General features: G+C 38.8%; 1 protein-coding gene across 1 annotated transcript in view; it reads left to right on the top strand.

The window, feature by feature from the left end:
- Nucleotides 1-20550, top strand: part of RBKS (ribokinase) — a 47602-nt gene that overhangs the window by 17253 nt on the left and 9799 nt on the right. The window contains 1 exon segment of the mRNA XM_010178397.2: nucleotides 9333-9521. Coding sequence (XP_010176699.2) covers nucleotides 9333-9521 — 189 coding nt within the window.

Below are 20550 nucleotides of genomic sequence, written 5' to 3'. Positions count from 1 at the left end.
TGCGCTAGTCTTAGTGTTCTGACAGTTTTAAATTCGCTTGCCAGGAGGTGATGCACGCACGCTGCACTTGATGGTAAATAGTAGCTTCATATGCCTCTTCCTTTCAGATCTGTTTTCTGTGAATCTGTTTCTCTGGCCTTTCAACTGTATGTTTTCCCTTCCCCCTGCCCCCCCCCTGCTTCTTTCCCTCTCTTTTCTAATTCAAGTGTGTTATTTCTCCCAGAGGAAATTATTTTTGTCACAAGAGACAAATTAAGCTCATCTCATAAGGCCTTCATTTAAATTTCCTATTTATTAGCATTATGCATGCTGTGTTCCTTCCCCTCACCCTCTCTTTCTATAAACAGGAATGTGAGAGAAGCAACCCAGTGGATAGAAGCCATGCCTTGATTATAGTTAAAGTTATCTCCAACAAACGTGATTTCTGTAGTGAACATGATACCTTTGGTTGGAGAGGAAGGGGCAGAGCTAAGAGAAAAACAAGGCCCTGCTTACTTGTAGGACTTTTTGTCTGATAACAGTATCTGTCAGAGTAAGTTCTTCAGGACTGAATTACCCTCTTTTGAAATTTCTGTTAAAAACCGTTACAAACCATATCACGACATTCCCAGTTTACAAATCTTCTTGCATTTAAGCGTTGGTCTAAGTAACCCAAATGGACAACTGAATTTTATTCTGGGATGTTTCAGTATATGTCTGCCAAGTGCAGATACTCCAGAGCATTCAGGAATTAGCAAAGTAGGAAGGTGGGAGATGCTGCAGCTCCTGAGGTCTCAGACAGGCAAGCTTTCCAGTGTAACTGGCCGTGAATATCATTTGTGGCTCAGACACTGTCCAACAGCTATCAGAACTCAGTTATATGTGATGAAGAGAATGCTAAGGCAAAGTATTTATTCTTGTTCAGGGGACTTGCAGGACACCAGTATGGTGTTTTCTTCAGGCTTTCAGAAAGCACTTATGCCTGAACTGTGCCCCTGGATTGGCTAAATGGTGCAACGGCACATATTTTGGGCTGAGAACACACATAGTCTCCCACTGGCTTAGTGAAAGTTGTTAGTTGTTTGCTTTTTTCATAATGTCACTAGTTACCTTTTTCCCCCCTGCAAAAACTTATCCCCTGTATATTAGAAACAAAACTTGGGTTTTCATTGTTTGGCTGTTCCTAACTTTTCTCTCATTGCTCTTTGCAACACACATTAAATTTTTCCCTTTGTTATACTTTATTGCTAGAGGACAGTCTTGAAAGACACATTGAGAAGTTTAGCTTCTCTGGAGCCAGAGTGTATTATTATTACCACTTCATGGAGAAAAGAAAATTACTTCTATTTGGAGAACAAGAAATACAGGTGTATACTTATAATAGATCCCTGCTCATTCATCTACCTTTCCTGCAGAGCTGAGGGTACAGTTTGTGTTCTTTTCTGCTATTTTCTTTTAAAAAGTAATTACCATGGGAAGATAGCTGGGATCACTCTATGCACAGACACAGAAATATGCTCTCTACTATAGAGGAGGCTTCTCTCTTCTACATTTATGGAAATGGTAGACCTATGGAAGTTCCTGCCAGCCATATCATGGGAGCACAGATCCAAGTGTGGGACTCCTACAGCATATTCTGAGAACAAGAATGGTACATAAATACCTTTGGTTTTAAGAATAACCTTGTCGTACTTTACAATGAAATAAATTACGTTAGCACATAAGTTATGTTTGATTTCATTCTGTGTCTGAAGTGTTATTGAATTGATTTTCAAGGATGAACTATTACCATTGTTCCTTTCTTTTTGCTGAGAAAAGAGGCAAAATGAAGCATTTGTTTTTCTTATGTCACAAGTTTGAAAGTTGTTTTTTTAGTTATTGTTATATATTCATATGCCATCTGTTTTCTCTTTTCTTTCATGGCTTCCTTTACTTTCAGATCCATGTAAGGTATGCATTTGAGAAGTCTGATACAGAGATAAATGGTTACATACCCAAATAAAGGTTACCAGTCACATATCTGTATGGTACTTAAAGCAATAAGTTAATTCTACAAATCTTAAAGATAATTCTAATTTTTTAAACTTGGTCCATTCAACCAACTACATCTGCATTTCCTTCATCTTCTTAAATCAGAAAGTACCTAAAGACTTTCATGATCCTAGAATATATACTGGGAAAATATCATTTATACTTTTTTTTTTTTTTTTTTTTTTTAATTTCCCTCAGTGTTTACTAGCAGTCACAGTCAGAAAAGAGCAATTGGGTAAGATGGACCTTTGCTCTGAGCAGCTCTGGCCATTCTTATTTTATGGATTTTTTTAAATCATTATTCTCTGTGGCCTAATTTATTGAATGTGCTGCTTACAACTGCCTTCCTGAGGTGTTCTATTCCAGCTCCAGTGCCCCATCTACTTGGTGTTTCTAAGTCTCAAATAACTTCCTCCTAGCTAAAATCCTATTTATGTTCCGTCCTTACCCTTTTTGGGGATGTTTTTATTTTTTATTTGGGATTTTTAGTTACTACCAGAAAAAAATAGTGTATTTCTGCTTTATCTTAGTACTGAGTCTTTTAAATAGGTAATAAATCATCTTGAGTTTAAAGATGAACTCTTTAGAGCTATCCAGTTCAACTGCTCCTAAAAATATTCTTTTTAACACAGATGTGCATGCTAAGACAAGATTAAATTTACACTGGTTTGTTTTTGGGTTTTTTTATTGCTTAGTTTGGTTTTCTTAGTCATTAAAATTTAAAAGTTTTTATCACACAATTTTACCAAAATGTCTTGATCATTCTTGTTCACCAAGAAATACCTTTAAATAATAAAATCCCGTGGTTTGTGGATATTATGTGAATGATACGTTTTTAACAGAAGATTATGGTAGCTGTAGAACAGAAAGCTAGCCATTTAGCTTGGGACATCTCGTACACTATGTGGAGTGTTTGTATTGTTAAAGATGAGAAAAAGGGGGTAGTCCTTGTGATTAGCTGAATTATTACTGAATCAGAAATTTCTGTTATTTACTGCCAAGAAGGTCAGCAGTTTTGATCTGTGATACCTTTGTCACAGAATAAAAGTTCTAAAATGTCAGCTATAGTTTCAGACAGCCATGGGATGTCGGGTCCCAAACATGCAAGTATCAAATCTAACATCACATTTTATACTCCATCTTTCATTAAATGCTTTAGGATTTAATGAAATCACATGCAGAATCTGGTATAACAGCACAGCTTGTTCTTATGGATTTATGTGCTAGAAAGAAGCAAACAAAATTATACTATCGGTGAATTATCTACCATTAGTTTGTCTAGAAGGCTTTTCACAAGCTGTTCTTTTCACTCTTGCTTGTTGCAATAATATTTTTTTTTTTTATGTCTGACATTACTTTCTTTTTATGTGGTTCATGAACAAAAAAGCTCAGAACAAATCTTGCAAGGTTATCAGTTCTTTCTCTGCTTAGCCTGTAGTTCAGTTTTATCTTTTCCCAGAAAGATCAAACTTGTTGAGACTAGTTTGTTAATTCCCAGATGCAGCACAGCCTAATCCCTGAGGTTTGTGCAGGAATGTGCTAGTTCTCCATTCCCTTAATTCTTCTAATGAAAAATAAATGTATCCAATGTCATCTTAGTGAAAACCAATGGTTGTTCTTTTCAGGCATCTATAAACGTTGAAAAAGAGACAACCCTATACAAGATGAGCTCTTTGGAATACTTACAATTTTTTTTCCCACGTATTTGTGTGATTCCTTGCTGCGGTATGGCTCTAGGCACAACCACAATGCCAATACAGTTCATGTGTTGTTTTTCTTATTTAGTGTGTGCATGCAGTTACATAGCCCTGCAGGTTAGGAACCAAAATATATTGCACATCAGCGATTTCAGTTTGGTCCTAAACATTTTAAAGAACAGCTGCTTGTGTGTTCAAAGAATACTGAGGAGCCCCTCAGGAGAAGGAAAACTCCTAAATGGTTACAGCAAATGATTTAGTTTGTCAAGCTATTTTGAATGCAAAACTGGGAACTGCTTTCCCTCTAATGTAAAATAGGTGTCAGACTTCTGATCTAAATAAGAAAGGCCTAGCAAAGATTTAATTAAATGCTAACAGAATACTTGGGGCTTCAGTGGTAGAAAGCAGTACAGCTAAATATAAGTTAATTACTATTTTTGTTAAATAAAGCTGCAAGATGTATAAAAATAATATGTAAAAATAGATACTATCCTATTTAAGATACTATTTCCTTTTAAGTGTTACTGCCTTTTACTAGAGGCTACAAAATATCAAGTTTAGAAAACCATATCTAGAGTCTTGGATTAGGACTTTGAACATACTGCTTATTAATATAGAGAGATTAATACTAGGGATATTCTTTCTTAAGAAAAAGTAATTGATACCTCTGGTAGTCAGAACAAAAATAGATTCTTTAGAATTAAAATATCTCAGAACATCTCTTGAATTTGCCTTTTATGTTTTAAGTAATGGAAAGCTACTATTGTTCCATTAAGTTGAAGTTGCCAGATATTCACAGTATATTTTAATTCCAACTTTTTCTAAACCCCATTTTATCAGATGCTGGAAACTATGAAATTTCCCATATTTAGTCTAAAATGAAAGATGTTACTTTTGGGAGGGGAGGGAATAGCTTTAAGCCAATTCATTTCAATCAGTTTTTAATTATTCTAGCACGGTAAGTATTTCTGCCTGTATGTATGTAAAAATTTTATAATTTGAAACAACTGGAACTAGCTTGGCTTGTGGCCTGATCTTGCAATTGCTTATACACCAAATCTGTCTCACTACTTCTTTGGGACTGTTCACATGTGTTAGAAATAATGAGACTGGGTTCTTGTTCTGTCATTCTCAAAGAAATCTTCTAAGGTACAAGCCAAGTTTGTAGCCAACTGGCTTCCTGTGTTTAAATATTTAAAATTAAAAATATTTTAAATTATCATATGTAGTTTTAGATGTGTTAGCCTTAAAACTGGCACAGTTTCCCTATTATTATTTATTATTTCTGTTCCAGCAGTACCTGGCAACATTTGAAACGTTGTTATTGTGCTCGGTGCACAAAAAAAAAAGTCCAAATGATGGACTGCTCCCCAAAGAACACTTCTTGTTATTTCACACATTATATTTGCTGAGGTTCATAGGATCATAGAAGTTTGGAACAGACCTCTGGAGTTGTCTAGTCCAACACCCTGGAAAAGCATGGCCAGTTTAGGTCAGATTGCTCCTGGCTTTGTCCAGTCAAGTTTTGAATCTCCGAGGATGGAGACTGCATGACCTCTGGGCTCCTGTTCCACTGCTTCATCACCTTTGTGGTGAAAAAGCTTGTCCTAATACTGGAATTTCCCATGTTCCAGCTTGTGCCTGTTGTCTCTAGTCCTATCCTTGTGCACCTTCAAGAAGAATCTGGCTCTGTCTTCTCTATACCCACCCATTAAGTTGCTGTAGACTGCAATTAGATCTCCCCTTAGCCTTGGGTTCTTAAGGCTGAACAAACTCACTTCTCACAGCCTCTTCTTTTATGCCCTGGCCTCTGTCCCCCTGGTTGTCTTGATGGCCTTCCGCTGTAGTATGCTGTAGTATGTCAGTGTCTTACTTGTGCCAGAGATCCCAAAACTAGATACCGTGCTGCAGATCTGGTCTCGCAAATGCCAAGCAGAGGATCCAGAACATCTCCCTGAAAGTGGCTGTATAAGCCACAGGCTTATACACCAAATGCACCACAGCTAGGAACACTTGGCAGAGGTTCATTATCATAGTTTCATTCTCACTTTTAGCCAGTGTAAACTAGTACTGCTGTTGAAATAAGTTCATTGGTTTGGGTTGGCTTTTGGGGGTGGTGTGGGATTGGAGGTGATGTTAATTTTAACACAAATCTGCTTTGCAGTCCAGTTTCTTTCCTGGCCATACAAATGGCTGTGCTGGCACAAGAGAAATGGGGGATGTGGACAGGAGTAGAAGGGAAAAAAAACAGAACCAGTTCTTTTCTGTAGCAGTGCTGCTTTGTGTCAACGTACAGTGCCTAAACTCCACCATCTAAAGAGACGTGGAGAGTTAACTAAGATTAGTGAGGATTATGGCCAAGAACCTTCATATCAGTTAAATTAAAAGCTTCAGTTAAATTTATCTTCCACTTTTGTACACAAAATTATGAAAATTCAGTGTAGATTAATTATTTAATATCCCCCATAGGTTTCTTCTGACAGCAGTTTTGTGGAATGTCCTCTTGCTTTAGTAGACCCATTTAACTTAGGAGTTTTACGAGACTAGCTGCAGAAAAATAAAATTCTTGATTTGCTGCTCTTTTGTACAGTACTATGGCAAATGTCCACATTGGGCTTTTAGTATTGTTATTTAATTTTTTCTTTACATAACCATTAGTTATTTCCTTCAATTGTACCACAGTTTGTTTTTTAAATAAGATTCTACCGAAGGGAGGAACTTAAAAACTCACCACAGTATTTAACATCAGTTGACATTTACCGCAATCTCTAATTATTGGCACAGAATCTGTCTGGCTTCTGCTGCTTTTATGGTTCTTCCAGCTTGTTCCAGTGTTTTTTAGTTTTACCATCCTGCTGTAGATGAGTTAGATGATAGTTGTTTCAAGCAGTTGAAGATCTACTTTTATACAGACTCTGTCTGTTCAAAATGATTTTGTTTATTGGTATAAGCAGTGTAAAGACAAAAATATTTCTGCATAACCTTTCACGTTATCAGTCCCAGAACAATTCTTTCTCTACCCAAGCAAAAAATTCTGTTGACTTGGGACCCAGCAATCACAAGGAGGGATATAATGTCAATGCTAGGCATATAGCATGTGTGTTTCATTAGGAAGAATATTATATTTAAGTATTTCATTTACCTTGCTCCTGAGCTTACAGAAATGTAAATACCGGGTAAATAAACCCAAATTAGATTTACTGTTTCTCTACCGAAGCCAAATCCACTTTTGTCCTGGAGACTTTGCAACATAGGTTGAATGTTTGGAATTACTGCTCATCATGAAGTACACTGGAAATTCAGTTAGACACTTTCATTCAAGGATTTGTGGTAATCCATTTTTATTCTTGTAACACGATGTGCTACATGTTCTGAATACAGGAATGCATAGTTCCTGCTCCAGAGAACTTAAAATTCATTAAGAGACACAGGCTTTTTAGGCACTTTAATATGAGAATAGAATGTATATATATAAATACATATTAAAAAATACTGTTTATTATCTCACCTTAGCTACTGCACAGCCATTATCAGTGTATTGACTCCTTGCAAATCTTGCAAAAAGATCCATTCAAAAGGTTTTGTGATATACTTTTTGAAACAAATTTTTGTATTTGAAAATACTTTAATGACCTTTTAAAAACTGAAATAGGTTTAATTTGCTTAAATAGTTTGTACTGCAAGAGAAGCTTGAGCAGCATGGTGACATACCAAAGAGAAAATTGGATAGGCGTAGTTGCATTCTTGTAATTTAAAGCTTACTATATTTTTGCCTGGGATTAGTGTGGTTAAAAAAAAAAAAGTAGTTTTAAATTGTGTGTACGTGTTAATCACACCTTGCCCCTGCAGTGCACAAGTGTACCCACCAAAGCCCACCACTCCGGATTCAGCCTTGTAGCCATCAGACCAATGCTTGGAATCATTTGTGCGTTTGTCTCAGTAGGGACTGCAGAACTTGGTCCCGTAAGTTTGAAAATTAAAACCAGTAAGGGCTCTGCTAATGAAACTATAAACTCTGGGGAGTGTGCTGGCATTATCTGGCCCTTCAGAGCCTAAGGGTGGCTTCTCTCTCCTGGGTCAGGCTGAAACACAGGAAATGACAGTGGCGAGCAGCGGGCGCTGACTCACAGCTGGGGGCGGTTTGCTTTGGGATGGCTGTAGTAGTTCCTGTCCCTAGCTGTCTGCCCTCCTTCTCTTTACTACAGGCATGGCCTGTGCTTCGTGGAGCAGTTGTTTAATCACTGTAGTTTACAGCCCGTTCTATCGAGAAGTATGTGCACTGAATTCAAGTTTCAGTAATGCAGAGGAAGGTAGTTTGAAATATTTCAGCAGCTGTTTCCCAAGAAGCAGAGCTGCCCATGCAGCAGAGGTCAGGAAGTGTAGCTGGTGAATAGCTTCCAAAGTAAGTTTTCCACTGAAAATAAGGCCTAGGAGTGTGGCAGCTGTGCCCAGTTACTAGGCGGTTATCTGAAAATACTTTAGACTGCATTTTTCAGGATCCAGCAGCAACCTTGTAGTGCAAGATGAAGTAGGATTTCCCTCTTCTCAGGCAAGCAGGACAAGATTTAGTAAAGACAGCAAAATATAATATGTCTGTTTACTTACAATTGAAGGCATACTGTATTATGCAGGAGTACTGCCTGCTAGACTGTTTCAGATAAAACACATTGTATTTTCTCTTCCTTTTCTTCCTGTTTCATTCTTGTTCTCTTCCCTGCCAAAAGAAAAAGGAAAAGTATATTACATTTGACAATGCTATGCCATCAAGAAAATATATGAAGTTGTGCAAAGGATGCTTGATTCTGGAGTCTTCATTGCAGATTTGGGGGAAATTTTGCTCTTAGTTGGGTGGAACGAGAAAAGATTAATTTTAAGAGCCAACTGGGAGAAGTTGACTTAAGGTCACCATCTGTTAGAAGAAGAGTTTATCTGTGTTTGTACAGAGCTAACACAGAAGAGTCTCAGTCTTGACAGAGGTCTATGGACATGGCCATAACACCAGTATATAATAATCTTGTAATGGGCCTTTGCCCAAAGAGGGCTTCAGATAACTGTTAGGTATTCTTATCTAAAAATATATATTAAAGTAAACAGAGTCGTCAAAGTTGAGCAATTTGTTTTTTCCCTTGAAGAGATTTTCCCTTGTGATTTCCCCCTAGCTGAACACTGAGAATTTAAAAAAGAATTTTAAAAGTTTCTCACTTAGTGATAAATGTCCCCCAACAATAATGACCAAGTTGCCATGTAGCATTTTTCACATTAGATCACAAACTGCTTTTGCCAAGGCTGTGTCATTGTGTCCATTTCACAGATGAAGAAACTGAGGCATGTGGGAGAAATGGGATTTTACTAAGGGTTGCACGCCAGGCAAGTCATAAAGCTGGAAAAGAACCCATGCCTCCTGCATCCCTGCCTAGGCTGCTCTCCATTTCTGCTGTGCCTGAAGTGCACGCCGATTTCAAACGAGGAACAAGACATAGCTGATTATCAGCGTAGGAAGTAGTTTCATGATCATCCTATAATACACATTTTAAAAAGATATTAAATACTGTTTTCAAATGTGACTGTTGTCCAAAAATGAATGCTGTCAGATTATGATTTTCATTTGCGTGGGTTATTTTCCAGGCAGAAATTTTAACGGGCATCCCAGTTGGCAACCTTGAAGATGCTGAAAAGGTGGGACGCATGCTGTTAGAAAGAGGGTGTAAGCTCGTAATTGTAACTCTTGGAGCAGAAGGCTGCATGATGATATCAGTAGAAGAACCCATTCCAAAGCACGTTCCTGCTGGGAAGGTCAGGGCTGTGGACACTACGGTACGTTTTTGTGGTTTAACTGTCTTGCTTTGGAAAAGACTGCTTAAGCACTAAGGGAAAGCAATGAGTAATCAGCTAAATCCTTGGGCACTAGCACAAAGGCTAATTTATGATGTGAAATTGATATCTTGCTTCCAGCCTCTCATATATTAAATGTCAGTTCACTTGAGTTTTACAGTCTGTGTTGTAGATGTACTAGAATTATTATACATACTGATAGTATCTTCATGTTCCTCCTTTACTGAAGTCAGTACCTGTCTCTGACTGTAATGTGTGATGCCAGTGGCTTGAGCTGCAGTCCTGTTTTTTCACCTTTGTTCAGTCATGTAACTCATCTTGTCCAGAACTCAAATGCTGTGGGAGAAAGGAGGTACTACTGCCCTCACAGTCCGAAACTGAATGTTTGGCTCTTCTGACACAAGCATGAATTGCTTACCAAGTCAAGCATAAGGTGATCAAAGGCATAAATTTACAGAATATAGTGAAAATAAAACCCCAAAGTTCTTGCTGTTTCATGTTGACTATTTTATGATGGTAGGTAAGGGATACCTGGCCAGAGGTATTTTAGTCTTTGATATGAGGGTATTTTTTTTACTTCCCACTCAGTTAAATGCAGAAAGCCTACTCTTAACAGACCACTAAATACAGTACCCCCAGCAAAAAATAAAAACAGGATAGGCAATAGTTAAGATAGCGTTGCTATGAAAACCTTACCACATTGCACATATGGGGCTATTTTGTGTTCCTAGTATTATCTGACATAAATCCAAAATAATTCCAGTGGAGTTACTGAGAGCAGAGCAGGTCACGTTGTATGTACTAACTATACATTTAAATGCCTGTTATAGTAACGTCATATTACATATGTTCTGTTACAATAGTTCATTAAAATCCTGGAGATTTTACCATCTGGTGCATTCTGTATCTGAATTGCATTAATAATAACTGGTTCTTATAGCATGTTTTTTATCCATGGTCCTCATACTGTTTCACAAAGAAGGAAAGCAACTGCTTAAAAGATGAAGGAACAGAGGCATAGGAGACTGAAATTACCTAGCTCAGTAGCATGCAGTGGTAGAGCTAGGAGTAAAGCTCTTCATCTAAAATAAAGATCACTCATAGATTTGGACTGTGATGTGCTGATAATGTGGAAAGCTTAGTTTCACTGTTAAATGTAATCCTTTTCAATTTAACTCTGAAACAGAGATGCTTTGGCTTTATTTTCATCTTTTGCCCCTTTGTCATTTAGAAGTTTGACCTCGAGTTAGTGCTGATTTTGGAATGTCCTAAAGTTCTGCTTAAAGGAGGCATCACTATACAGTACTGTGCATAAGGTCCTCGGTCAAGGACTGCAGACACCAAACTGCCTCTGCTTGCTTTTATTCCTGAAATTAGAAGTGCCAAGGAAGTGAAAGGCAGAGCTCCCAAAGCTGCCCAGAAGCAGGATTGCTTGGGAGCAATACCTGGTGAACCTGGCAGCACTGCATCTTGCTCTGAATCATTAAATCCACTATTGATATCAAATCTCAGTGTTAGAGTTTTTCTCTACATCACACAGAAGTGATGAAGAAGAAACATGTGTGATCTGTTTCTTCAAAAGAAGCAGAAAATTGCTGCCAGATCATTTATTGTTTGATATCTTAAGATATTTGCTGCTCTTGGAGTAAAACGACAATACTGAAACCACACACTGTGGTTGAAAAGTGCTTTTTATCTTGCCTAGCAGTTCAGAGTTTCATGACTGAACTAATTTAACGCTCTTTTTTTTTTTTTTTTTTTTTTTTTTTTAATAAAAGCAATTTCCTTGGGTTTGATGAATCCTTGCCCTGCCTCCTTGTGGCCAACAGGTTATTGGCTTTCACATAGCAGATGACTTTCACAGTTAATTTTGTTAATCTACTTAAATACCAGTGGGTTGTTTTCAGTAAAACAGCTGTGCTCAGTGTACTCTTGCAGACTAAATGAAAAAAGATGTGTTGGCTTTCCATTAGAAAAGTCTTACAGTACTTAGACTGATTATCACTTTGCCTGAAAGCAAGTGGTTTTAAAGCAACCCTTCTGAACACTAAGCAAAATGCTGTCATCCTCAACTAACCTGGATAGCTCTATTACTTAAATAAATAACATACTAGTAGACATGTTATTCTCTTTGGAGGCATGTCTGCAGTGGATCCTTCCCCAGGGGAATAAACTCAAGCTGTAAGGTGGTTTAGCAAGTAGCCACCTATCCACAGAGTATTCAGAGCTGTTCATGTGCATGCTCTTAGCGTGCCATTTAATACTAAACAAAAGTTGCTACCTTAAACTGCCCTGACTTCAGCATCTTGAGTAAATTTTTAAACTGCCATAATCTGGTCACATCTGGTTATGTGTTATATGTTATTGCTCACATAACCAGATGGGACCAATCCAAACAATTTCATAATTGTTTGAATTTCATTTCAGTCTCCACAAGGTAAAGTTACTGCCAGACAAAGAGTTAAATGATGTGTAGAACCCATCATAAGATTTGCAAAAGGTTACAGAGCCTTTATGAAAATAGTCTGTATTAAAACAGAGTTTGCCATTTAGAAAGTACACATATAAGATATAAAATGAGCTTCAAAGGCCTCTTCCAATGTAGAAATTTTCCCAAAGCTGCTACCACTGCCCAGAGTCCTCTCTGCAGCAGCGCAGCTTCAGTACTGCCTCCTGGTCGTTTCTGTTGTCCACGACAATTTTGAAAATTTTTTACAAGAATGTATCTGGGTAAATGCAGACACAAAGATTAAGAATTTGAGTTCCTTGTCCCAGGTAGTGTGCTCACCATTCTTCATGTTCATAACTTCATCAGAGAGACTAAGGCTTGATAGACTGCAGAGCCTAGCTCTTCCTCCTAGCCCTTGAGATGGTTAATCTAAGAGTTTATTGGCAGAACACTGGGAAAAGCTGGCTCCATCTCCCGCTCTGTGGTGGAACATGAATCTTCAAGACTGAAAATCTGGCATTTTTCACCCACACTAAATCAATACTATAAAGGGAAAAAAAAGGCTTGTTGATTTTTTTTTTTTAGCACTAATTATCTTAATGTGGGCTTTACTAATGTATACAATGCTTCCCCTGACTGTTAGCAGAGCTCTCGATACACAGTCCAAAACATGTAGAGCACGAATAGTCGTTTAGAAGGAAGTTTTGCAAGACATGGTATTGTAAAGCTGAAACATCTGTTTTTCCTGTTAAAGCTAAATAGTGCAACAAGCTTTTGTTAAGAAAATAAACTTTCCCTTCATTTTACTAGTTTCTGCTAGCTATTTTCTATATGCAAATTTTGAATAAAAATAAAAATGAGTTATTGAAAAATCATGTTCAGCTTTTCTGTATGAAAGAAAGAAATATCTGATTAAGCCCACTAGCCGTATCAATTTATATTTGAAGTAGATTATGTATGCAAGAGACATTTGACACATAAAAAAGTACTAATATGTGGATAATATAAGGAAGGTATACATTATAATCTATTTTAATTACTTTAAATAGTTGCTTTTAAATCTACTTGAATACATGAAGTTAAATATATGTATTTAATTTATTTTTGGAAGAAGCTATTTCCACTTTAGGTGAAACTAGTACATGCAGCTGCATTAAAATAGCTGTGAAGGAGAATTATATAATTCAATTTATATGACAGTTCTTCAGTTGGTAGCAGAAGGTTTCACAAACCATTCACAAATTTGGTAAGAATTTAATAGAAAACACTAATATGATATTCACACATTTTGCAGTTGTGTGTGTGAAGCAGTTTGCCTGCTGCTGAAGCAGAAGCACAGCTGAGGTGGAACACAGCAGCTGCTTGCGAACACAGCTGTGGGACATGACTGAACACCGTCAGGTCAAAATTGTACTTGAGGTGAAGTGGATGATCTGTGTGATGAACCACACGATGATCCTGGATTGTGGCATCTGCTGCAGGCTGTCCCGGCATAGCCATACTCAGTCTTTGTCACTTTGGAGACAGGGAAGGCCACAACATCATCCATATTGGAGAACGAAGCTCTGCTCTTTTTGCCCCTTCACCCTCACTCTCCTCCTCCACTTCTGACAATCACGCAAAGTGTAATTTACAGCACTATTTACATCTATTTACATTTACTAATTATATTCCATTGAAACTGCCAAGGAAAATTTGTCAGAAGAATGTAATTACTCAAAGCTGGAATTTGGCCAGCAGTGAGATTAGTTCCCTTCCATTTTGCAAAAAAGCACTATGGGATCTTACAGAGCTGAGCGCTTCAAGTGGCAGCTGGAGACTAAGGAGAGCCCCTGACGTCCTGCCAGAGGCCTGCCTAGGGCTTGGTATGTGCAGGTGGGCTTTCTGGAGGCAGTCACGCTGCCTGGAGCTCCGGGTTGCTCGGGGTCTGGGCTTTGGAGGATTGTCCATGCCAGGCCTCCTCTGGAGGTGGGGCAGTCTGGTGGTCAGTGGCTATGGCAGGCTACGTGTCTGCTGGCTCAGGCTGCACCCTGGGGCTTGGGATTTTGCCTTTTGCTATGGTTGCTCCTTGCAGTTGAAGGTGAGGTGTTCTGTCTAGGATCCATGCTTTGAATCAGAGGGTTGGCACAGGCAGAGTCTGTCCTATGTGGGGGCATTGGTGTAAAACGGAGCGCTCTCTGACTAAGCAAGCCAGAGCTGCCCTGCAGCCACCCCCGCATTTCCAGCTTGCGGCACAGAGGTCACTTTGGAGAGAGAAGTACTCTAGGGTTAGTTTCTATAGCCTCTGGTTTGCTCTGGAACCCAGTGTGGATCAAGGTGCTGAATAACATGCTCTTCTCAGTGATGTCCAATGGTAGGACAAGGGGCAACGGGTGTGAGCTGGAACACAGGAGGTTCCGCTTAAACTTGAGAAGAAACTTCTTTACGGTGAGGGTGACAGAGCACTGGGACAGGCTGCCCAGGGAGGTTGTGGGGTCTCCTTCTCTGGAGACATTCAAGACCCACCTGGACGCCTTCCTGTGTGATCTCATTTAGGTTCCTGCTTTGGCAGGGGGATTGGACTAGATAATCTTTTGAGGTCCCTTCCAATCCCTGACATTCTGTGATTCTGTGAACATGCAGACATGCTTGAGTCAGTTAGGGTGACTTTGTAATTTCCATCCCATCTAGTCTTTTAAATACATAGTACAGTTGCTCTGCTTAAGATCTCTTCATCTACTTGACATGCCAATTTTTTGTGCATGAAAGTCCTGCATTAGCACACTTGCAATCAGGAGATCAGGCATCTGCATATCTGGCTTAAGCTTGGATATATTATCTGTAAAGGCAAATGGAGAGACTTGGGAACACAATATTTAGATGAAAATTTTGAATCAGTTTTCACAGTGGTGCCCCTAGTAATCACAGCAAGTCCATGGTCTCCCTTTTAAATCTCCTGGAGAACCCAGAATGTTTAACTTCACAGTACTTCTGAGCACAGCCATTAAATTTCCCATATAATTTCTTCCATTACCAGCATTTTCCCTGTCTGTCTGTGCTTTTCGGATACAGAGAGTACACAACCTGCTGAAGGAAGCTAAGGAGATCCCAGGTTGAGGTGCCATGATTTTAAACAGGAAGCTCATTTATGAGACATGATAAAATTCAAGATTTATTCTACTCAGTTATGCCCAAAATTTGACATGTGCATGATTTATTCGATATAGTCCTTCTCTGTACAAGATTCTCAGGGACGGATGATACATACTATTTGTCATAATCATAAATGTTACCATTATTTTTTCATGTCAGTTCTGCAAGATGAAGGCTCATTGCTACAATACAAATTTGTCTTCAGATGTTTTGTGTTCAAATCCTATTAAGTTTCCCTCTGGTTTCTTATTACAGTATATTAGATCTGGCTCTTTTACTACAGGAGAGAATTGAAAAGGCTGTCTTTAAGCAGTGGACTGCTCATTGAGCAGCTTTGTATTGAACTCTGGAGAAGTTATGCAATCTTTATTTTAATAAAGCCTCATATAAGTGTATAGCTATATAATTTTAGATATGTCACAGTATTCAGGCCTTTGCAGTAATTGTGGTCTAAAGAAGGCAGTGTGGTTTAGTGATCTCAGCAAAGGACTGAGTAAGAGTTACAGGGCTCTGCAAAAGACTTGCTGTAAATCCTTGTAAGAGTTACTTGTCCTCTTTGTATCCTCATTTATCTGTCTATAAATTGGAGCTGCTATTAATGTATTGCATATAAACCATGAGAAGTCTGTTAGAAATCAGAACAGAACCTGGGAGGCCTTTTTCCCAGGCTTGTCGTATAACCTCAGGCCAGTTGTGCTTCTTTGAGGGCTTTGCAAACTCGTTGAAGTTCTTCTGCTTGAAGTTGAGAGGTCTTGTCTGTAAAAATATGGTTTACACTAAAATTCTCTGACTTAGCTGTATCTTCTGGTTTGGAGGAAGCCTGAGCCAGAGCAGTGAAGTGGACACTGAAATAAAGCCTTAGAATATAAATAAATCCAAAACAGTCCTCCTAATAACAGCAATTCTTTGTCTCCTGACTTTGTGGCCTAACGTCTGAGGCTCAAGGGGATATAAATACAACACTCTGTGCAATGACTAATTACTCAAAATTCTGTGCATCAGCAGAAGTGGGACTTGTGGTTGACTCTAATATTATCAAATGCCTTTGCTATTTAATAATCTTGTAGCCGTACATTATTTAGCATGCCGTTTGCACAAAGAACAGTGATTTTATTTCAGCTATCTCTCAACAAAGTAAAAATGCAGCTGGTAGTAAATGAAGCATTTGGCAGACAATGTGTCTGATGTACAGTTCTCTAACTTGCTAAGAAGAGAAGAATGTTGTTGAGTGTTTAACCTTTTCCTACCCAAGGATATAGCAAGAAGGAGTAAAGTGACCACAAAGGGCAAGGTCCTCTTTTTCTTTTTTCTTTTTCTTTTTCTTTTTTCTTTTTTCTTTTTCTTTTTCTTTTTCTTTTTCCTTTTCCTTTTCCTTTTCCTTTTCCTTTTCCTTTTCCTTTTCCTTTTCCTTTTCCTTTTCCTTTTCCTTTTCCTTTTCCTTTTCCTTTTCCTTTTCCTTTTCCTTTTCCTTTTCCTTTTCCTTTTCCTTTTCCTTTTCCTTTTCCTTTTCCTTTTCCTTTTCCTTTTCCTTTTCCTTTTCCTTTTCCTTTTCCTTTTCCTTTTCCTTTTCCTTTTCCTTTTCCTTTTCCTTTTCTTTTTCTTTTTCTTTTTCTTTTTCTTTTTTCTTTTTTCTTTTTTCTTTTTTCCTTTTCTCTTCCCTTTCTTTTTCTCTTCCCTTTCTTTTTCAAGGAAAGAGAAAAAGTTACTCTCGGGCAAACAGCTTATCTATCAGTGGGGTTTATTCACACACCAACACAGAGTAATTATGCCCAGAGCTCCTATTAACATCCCACAAACCGACAACATAATAGCTTCCTTTCTTTAACATGCAACCAAAATAGGTTAATAAATAAGTTTAGTTCCAGTCATAGCCCACTTTCTGATTTAGTCTTGTGCATTCCCGCTTTTACAAATATGGAATCCATTGAATTTTGGAACAGAAAAACCATGAGGAATAAGTTAATCTGCCAGACACTTCAATCAGCAATCTGCACTGTAAATCTATTTAAAGCTGCATCTATTATGTTCTGAAGTTCAGCTGAACGGTGAAAGGGCACATGACTGAAATCACTGCATTTGAGTTGACTCACAGTTAAGTGTAGATGGGAATTGCTTGGCTCATCACAAGTTTCTGCTTCTGATTCAGGCCTTCTACAGACACTTCAGCTTTTGAAGGCTTGGTCCATGGCCTCAGGAGGTACAGGTATCCAGTGACGAGAGGAACTGCAAGAGTTGCATCTCTCTGCACTGGCAGTTGGCTGAGAAAAGGTGGAGCAAACTGGATGTGCCCTCTTTCTCCTTTGAGAGCAGAAGGCTATATTATCCCCATTCTACAGACATGAAAAATGGAACAAAAATGTTAACGATGAGGTGCTCTGAAGCACTAGCTAAAAATGTCCTGTTCCAAGTTACATAAGGAGTTAGGATGGTGTAGCCAAAAATGAAGCACAGGCATCTATTGTCCCATGCTACTCTCTTAACTTCTAGACAACATTGTCATGGAAGGAAACACTGTTTATCTGCCTAGTAACTATCTATTTTAATCTGTAAGAACAAACAATGTAAACAAAGTGAGCAAACAGAAGCAGGCTTGTACAGAACAATTTGCAGCCTTGTTTTCCAGTGGAAGATTCCACAGACCACCCAGGCTTTGCTCTAGTCCTTTTCTCAACCACGGAGCATCTAATTAAATCCCTCTCCATTCCTGATTCTAAGTGGAAGAGAGCCTACAGTCCTGTACAGTTTCTTTCCAGATGGAAATGCATAATTTAACAGAGATACAGCTGACAAGGAGAAGTGGGCCCAAAGCAGTATTAGCATTTGCCACAAATTGCGTTAAATTACAAGGGGGTACTTAATGAAGATGTAGAATAAAAATAAGACTAAAACAACTACTTAGTTTTCTAAGTAGTTTTTTTGAGTTCTGAGAGGCCAGAGTGCCAGGCAACAAAAACCTCATAGTAAAACTGAATTTCTGTCTCAGTTACTTTAGTGGTGCCAAGAATTGTTTTGTTTTGCTACACACCATCAGTATCAGGTAATGACATTTTGTCCCATTGTGTCCCGCAGCTTTGTTCTGTATACATGTGTACATCTGCATAAAGTTGCTGAGAACCTTACATTATTTACTACTTCGGTACTCACAACATGAAGTAGTATTCTTACTGCTGCTTTGTAGATGGGGAACAAAAGCATACAGGGGCTGGCTTGTCAGTGGCAAGTGAAGCTGCTTCCCTTGGTAAAACCATAACTTCTTCTCTATGCTTCTCTTCAAAGAAAATTAGAACCGGAGGAAAAAAATTGTCAGGGTATCAGCCATCTCATTTTTAGAACTAAGGACATCATTGTAGATGTCCATGTAAATAAGAGAGTACATAGCAGTGCAGCGTTGCTTTGCATTGGATGCTTTTTGAAGAGGCTGTAAGGGGATTGTGGAAATATGCTATGAGGACAGGTACTTTGGCTGCATTGGTGTCCTACTGAGAAATATTCCAGTTTGGAAGTTAACCCACTTGATTGCTCTGGACAGAAAAAAGTAGGGATGCTGGCAGCATTTATGCACCAACTCAGATGTTTCATTTGGGGGCCAGAACACGTGAAGGATACAGCATCCAACATCTGGGCATGAGATTACATTCTGTTCAGGTCTAGGGGAGCTGAGTTTAGAAATATATTGAAGCTATCTTTGTGCCATCTCACTTCTGGGATGTTTTAGTAAATGAAACAATGGTATAATTTGTACAGGTTGAGAGCAGAGTAGGAAATGACCCTTTTATTGCTTCTCTTGGGCTAACTATGGCTTGGAATGCAAGTCAAAATCACAGCAGCGGAACATGCCGCATCCCTTTTCTTGATTTGTTCTCCCCCCTTTGTCTTTATGATGAAGCCGGCACAGGGTCTCTACCAAGAGCGTGTTCAGTCCTGGTACATAGCTCACACGGTGTTCGGAGTAGATATTGGGCCACCAATGCATGCACACAAGGCAGTGTCAGTTGTAATGGTGTATAGCACTCTAGGATACTGGAGTTGCACAAAGGATGGAGAGAAGAAAGACCAACTATGTGCAACCAGCCTTTCTAGTTAAATTTCTGCAGTTAAAAATAGCTACTGGAAGCTGGCACTTCTGGCACATCCAGAGCGTCACCTTCCCAAGTGTCTTTTTCTGGCCTGAGCTGTAGGAAGTTGAAAATGTGATCTGCTGTGTAATAGTGCAGCATATTCTTGGCCAAACTCCTCGTTGTTTTTTACCTTGTGCATTTATAGCTAGTTTACAAATGTCATATGCCTCCTTTTCTTCTTTAAAGCTAGTCTCTGCAGAAACAGGTATCCTGGCTATGGTGGAACGTAACCTACTCTTGTCAGTTTGATCCCATCAGTTCTGGCTATGGTGAGAGAGAAGGCAAACCTGACTCCCGAGCCCCTTGCCTACTTAGTTAACCCAGAAATGCCAATTGCTTGGCATTTGATGTTGAATGTTGATGTTGAACTAAGACCTGATTTCCCCTAACACAGATTTCATTGCCAAGTAATTTCGGTCACTACAGAAACCAGAAAGGTTTGCATTGGATCAGTGATATTGCATAATTAGGTTTTCAAAAGAACAAGAACAGAGAAATGAGAATAGTGGGGAAATCGGGCTCCTTGCTTTTGCAAATTCTAACCACAGAAAATGCCAGAAGTTTTACTTCTTATCAAGAATAAATGAGTTAATCTTTAGTAGCCTGTCCCATGGACAGAATATCTTTCACATCTTCAAATAGACAAATGGAAGGAAGCTAAAACCGTAAGTTTTGGTAGTTGATGGCAATAACCTACAGGAATTTTTTTTTAGTGGCCACTTTGCAGTTGAGCATAATGATTTTGTCGCTTTTCTTGGGGTTTTGTTTTGTGTCTGTGTGTGTAGAGATAGACAGACAGATACAAAACCAGCTATTCTAGAACAACTCGGCTGTAGAAAAGCAGATTCCCAAATTCTGGCAGCAGTGTTTGTCAACTGCCCAAATGGCTATAAGGAGTATTGTTTTTAGTGGTTTCAAAGCACAAGTAGACACAGAAATACAGCGAAGAGGTAAGGAAAGTCTCTGGAAGTTTGTCTGTCATTACCAGTGTCTGGGGTGTTGTTACTGACATCGTTAAGCAGGCAGTATGTTCATCGGCAAGATCCATTTTACAGGGAATCCCACAGAGAATCCCAATCTTTCTGTCAGAAGCAGTGCCTTGGTGCTCACCTGCTGCTGAATACCATGAGCGAGGTGTGGGAGCCCTGTTTTCTGCACACCTGCCTCACAGGTTAAGGACAACAGAATGGGTGGGTAGCAGAGAACAGTGTTCTAGAGCAGAGCAGCAGTTCTGGCTTGTCGGTCACATCTTGCTGAACTCAGAGAGAGGAGCTACAACTTGAGTACTCATCAAAAGGTTAGACAAACTCAG

This window comes from Antrostomus carolinensis, unplaced genomic scaffold (assembly GCF_000700745.2).
Source record: "Antrostomus carolinensis isolate BGI_N321 unplaced genomic scaffold, ASM70074v2 scaffold31041, whole genome shotgun sequence".
Taxonomy (NCBI): Eukaryota; Metazoa; Chordata; class Aves; order Caprimulgiformes; family Caprimulgidae; genus Antrostomus; species Antrostomus carolinensis.
Note: the sequence above shows the minus strand (reverse complement) of the source record. Positions and strands in the feature narration are given on the sequence as shown.